We start from the raw sequence: 3,861 nt of genomic DNA on the forward strand, positions 1-3,861 counted from the left end.
TGGATATTGATTATTCTATATTCATTATACATTCATTTGACATTAACCAATCAGAAGTCCCATTTTGTATTGGTTATGACACCTTAACACAAAAAATTGTGGGAAGTTGGGTGTCTCATGAATTTTTAGTGCCTAATAGAAATGAGCATCCGTCACAAGATCCAATCAGAAGGAGAGTTCACAAAACATGGATGTTTGAGAATAACACCCAGCTAGGAGGAATGATCTTGAAGAAAGTACAGTAGAGAAGATTTGAAAAGATTTGACATGCCAAGATTGCAGTGTTACAGATATTTTCTGTGAAAAGTTTTGTTTAGAAATGAAATCTGTAATCTCCAAAAGGACAAATATAAATTATCAAATGCATTTCTCAGAAATTTGACAAATGACTTTACAATTATAGTATCCAAGGATCTACAAATGTATGTATCACACAGGAATTTGTATGTCTCATATGGGTTAGTTTGTATAGGCTAAATGATGATAACATTAATGATGCACCCATATTTATTCCTTGGTATTTATGGTGTATACAGGTCATTAACCCTTAATGAAAACCTACATTTAATTTACAGAAACAAAGGTAACAATACTCTTTGTTGTAATATGATGCATTAAACAGCATCTTGCAAAGGAATCTGACAGTCACCCTACTCTTATGAAGACTGTACAGTGAGTCTTAAACATTATGTTCAGAAACTAGCACTGAATCTGTAAATATAGATTCAGCAGCCATTGGACACCATTTAGCATGACACCTGGTGGACGGATGTTGCTAGGAGAAGGTTGTGTTATTTTCTATACTCACCATGGAGTTAATAGGTAAGGGCTATTTGTGGGAATTATCTAACGAAAAGGCTTCAGGGATTTGCTGTCATGAACAATTACTTTATCTATGGAGAGAAAGCATTTTAGAAGCATTCAGCTGGAATGTTAATCCATTCATTCTCAGTGTGTGTTTTACCCGTCAGCTGTGGATGACAATTTCACTAGTCTCTCAGCAGGTGGTTTCCATTCCTTGATTCCTTTGTAGATGTATTTTACTGGCACATTGGTGTGTTGATGTGTAATGTTGCCTTTTCCACAAGTCAGTATTTTGCTGTGACTTTTTGAACAAACTAACGTTAGCTGCATTTGTACGGACCACTGGTATTCATAACTAAGTCTTAGTAGATAGTTTTGTTTGCAAGCCTTGAACTCCAAGTACAATTTATTTATGGGGCCTCTCTCTAACTATATGTGCATTTGCTTGCCCCAAGATGAATGTGTGCAATTTCTGTAGCTTATTAAGCTTACGCCCTTTGTTCTCTGTAGGTCATTACATGTACATTGAAGCATCAAAGCAAAGAAGAAATGATGTTGCCCTACTGAGGAGCCCTGACTTCCCCTCACCAGTACAGGAGGTCTGGCAGTGCAATTCCAGCTTCTTTGAAGAATGTAAGGTATGATGAACCCGGCAGGATTCTATTTACTGTCTAATAGCACTTGGGGGAAATGATTTATGCATTGTCCAACTTTGTATGTGCTGCCTTGGGCTGGATACATACTGGACTCCTAATTGGCAGGACAGGATTATCTAGTGTTCTTTTTCATTATGATATTAACACACAATTTTTCTTCAAAGACAAATAAGATTTTCTTGAATCCCTTCTGATAGACACCTTGGAAAAAGGCACCTTTCTTTAGAAATTCATCTGCCAAAATTGTAACTTCAATGGAGCAAAGCGCCTGTTATGCACTATCAGATGGCCTACTGAGATTTCTATGGTTGAATACTGGTAAGCACCCGTGTTGCAGTGATACATCTGTAGGGATGCTCCCTCATTAGTTTTGTCTCTTTTATGTATTTTTCACCTTATTCATTTCTTGCTGATTTAAGCTTTCCCTTTTCTGTATGGCTTCCTCTATTTTCCTTTATCTCTCTCATGTTTGGAATCTTAAACCAACTTTGCAATTTCTTGAAGGCCTTGACATTTTGCCGCTGTGCTCACTCATTAAGAACAGTCTCTTGTTCTACTGATGGTTCAACAGAGATGGAGAGTAAGCACATGGAATGTCTTGCACATACTTAATTTGTGATTGTTCTCCTTTCATTGACTATACATGTATTACATTGTAGGCAAAATTTCAAATTCACTTTTCCCTGATAGCGCCTTGTAATAGTTAGCGGTCCTTTGGGAAGAAAGGCTCTCACCGTGCTCAATAACTCTATATCGCCAGCTTGTACTGTGGTGATTTAACCATTTTAAAACTGCAGCTCTTAGTACCATTTGTAGAGGCCTAGAATAGCAATAAGGTAGCTACCCAACCATGTCTTTGCTCTCTTGAACAAATCCCATGTGCACTCATCATCTTCAAGTTGTAGGAAATGACCTGGGAGAATATCCCCCCCATGTATAATTCAGATGCTAAGGTACTAAACCTGAGGTTCAGTAAGGAGACCTGTGACCCTATTGGTGCAAGCTGTAAGACCCTGCTCAGGGTAGAATATTGTATCTGTCACCCAAACTGTAAGATGTATAGCAGTAGTGGTGAGGGTTTGTTCAGCAGGATATAAATATAGCCTGCAAATCAATATCACCTACACTTACAGTCACGCTACATGTTCGATGGAGCTGCTGGTGCAGGGCTATGAGGTGCTCGCTAATTTGGATTGTCTGGGGATTAGCTATTGAGTTGAGCACTGTACGTGTGCATGACAACTTATCACATCTTGACAGGTGCGTTTCTTCTACCACATGTATGGGCGTCACACCGGGCATCTAACACTTCTGGCTGTTCACAACGGAACGGAGCAAGTGCTGTGGAGCCAGTCGCAACAGGACGAAGGAGGGGGCTGGATTCAGAGCATTGTCACGCTACCAAGGATTACCAGTCGGTAGGTGCTTGCAAACATTAACAATATTACTCCAGACTAAGTTCTTGTACCTTTGACAGTAAATTGTTCTTGAAGATATGGAATATTCAAGATCTCTGGCATTAAAGCCCACTGCAGCACACACACAAAAATCAATACCCCATTTTGGATGAAAGACAAAAATTTATTGTGTACTACATCTCTCAATTCTCGAAACAAATTTCAAAAAGTGATTAATATTAGTTTTTATTCATTGATTATTATTCATGAAGCTATAGAAAACAATTACTGAACAAAGCTTCAAACATCTGACCCATGAGGTATTGAGGTATACAATACCTCATGGGTCAGATGTTTGAAAAACTTAGAAAATAGTATAATAATTTTATACATTATTATTTTAGATATCAATGATTTCTTCTTAAATTTTGCTCTGTTTTAATTCAGTTGACATGTGTAAGGCAGTTGATAAGCTATATTACATTGTATACCAAATTCTCTCAGCACAAATAGTAATCACACATTGGACCAGTACTGCTGCAGTAATGCACCATCACCCCTTACTTCATTGGTTCTATCCCTCTGTTCCACCCACTGTTGGTCCAACCCAACCCAACCCAACCCAACCCAATCCAACCCAGCAGACTTTCTGATTCTCCCCTCCGATACATTCATACATCACACAAGTCATGTTCCTCAGCTCAACGGAGCCTCCTGGTCTTCTTGGCATTTCCAAGGTATTTCTTTCACTACTAGTCTTTCTGAACTGAATATTTTCCCAATATTTAGTCCTTGAAGTCTTCCTTGTTTCTGTTTTAACTACCTGAACATGTGCATCATGTACATGTACATAACTTAGCAGTTTGCATGAGATTTACCTGTCCCAGACTTAGACTGTGATTAAGGATGGCGGACTATCCAAAATGTCACTCACTGATTAAAGTATTTTGTGGGGACTTCTGCCTGAGTGATTCCTACATTCTCTACCGAATCATAACAGCAAA

At 38.5% G+C, this 3,861-nt stretch overlaps 1 protein-coding gene across 3 annotated transcripts in view; it reads left to right on the top strand.

Annotated features, from left to right (window-relative positions):
• Positions 1–3,861, top strand: part of LOC118415382 (leukocyte tyrosine kinase receptor-like) — a 60,657-nt gene that overhangs the window by 10,700 nt on the left and 46,096 nt on the right. For all 3 annotated transcript variants that reach the window (XM_035819948.1, XM_035819968.1, XM_035819958.1), the window contains exons 7-8: positions 1,315–1,442; positions 2,721–2,878. In XM_035819948.1, the coding sequence (XP_035675841.1) occupies positions 1,315–1,442; positions 2,721–2,878 (286 nt within the window). The remainder of the gene's footprint in view (positions 1–1,314; positions 1,443–2,720; positions 2,879–3,861) is intronic.

The sequence above is a fragment of the Branchiostoma floridae genome, chromosome 1, assembly GCF_000003815.2.
Source record: "Branchiostoma floridae strain S238N-H82 chromosome 1, Bfl_VNyyK, whole genome shotgun sequence".
NCBI lineage: Eukaryota > Metazoa > Chordata > Leptocardii > Amphioxiformes > Branchiostomatidae > Branchiostoma > Branchiostoma floridae.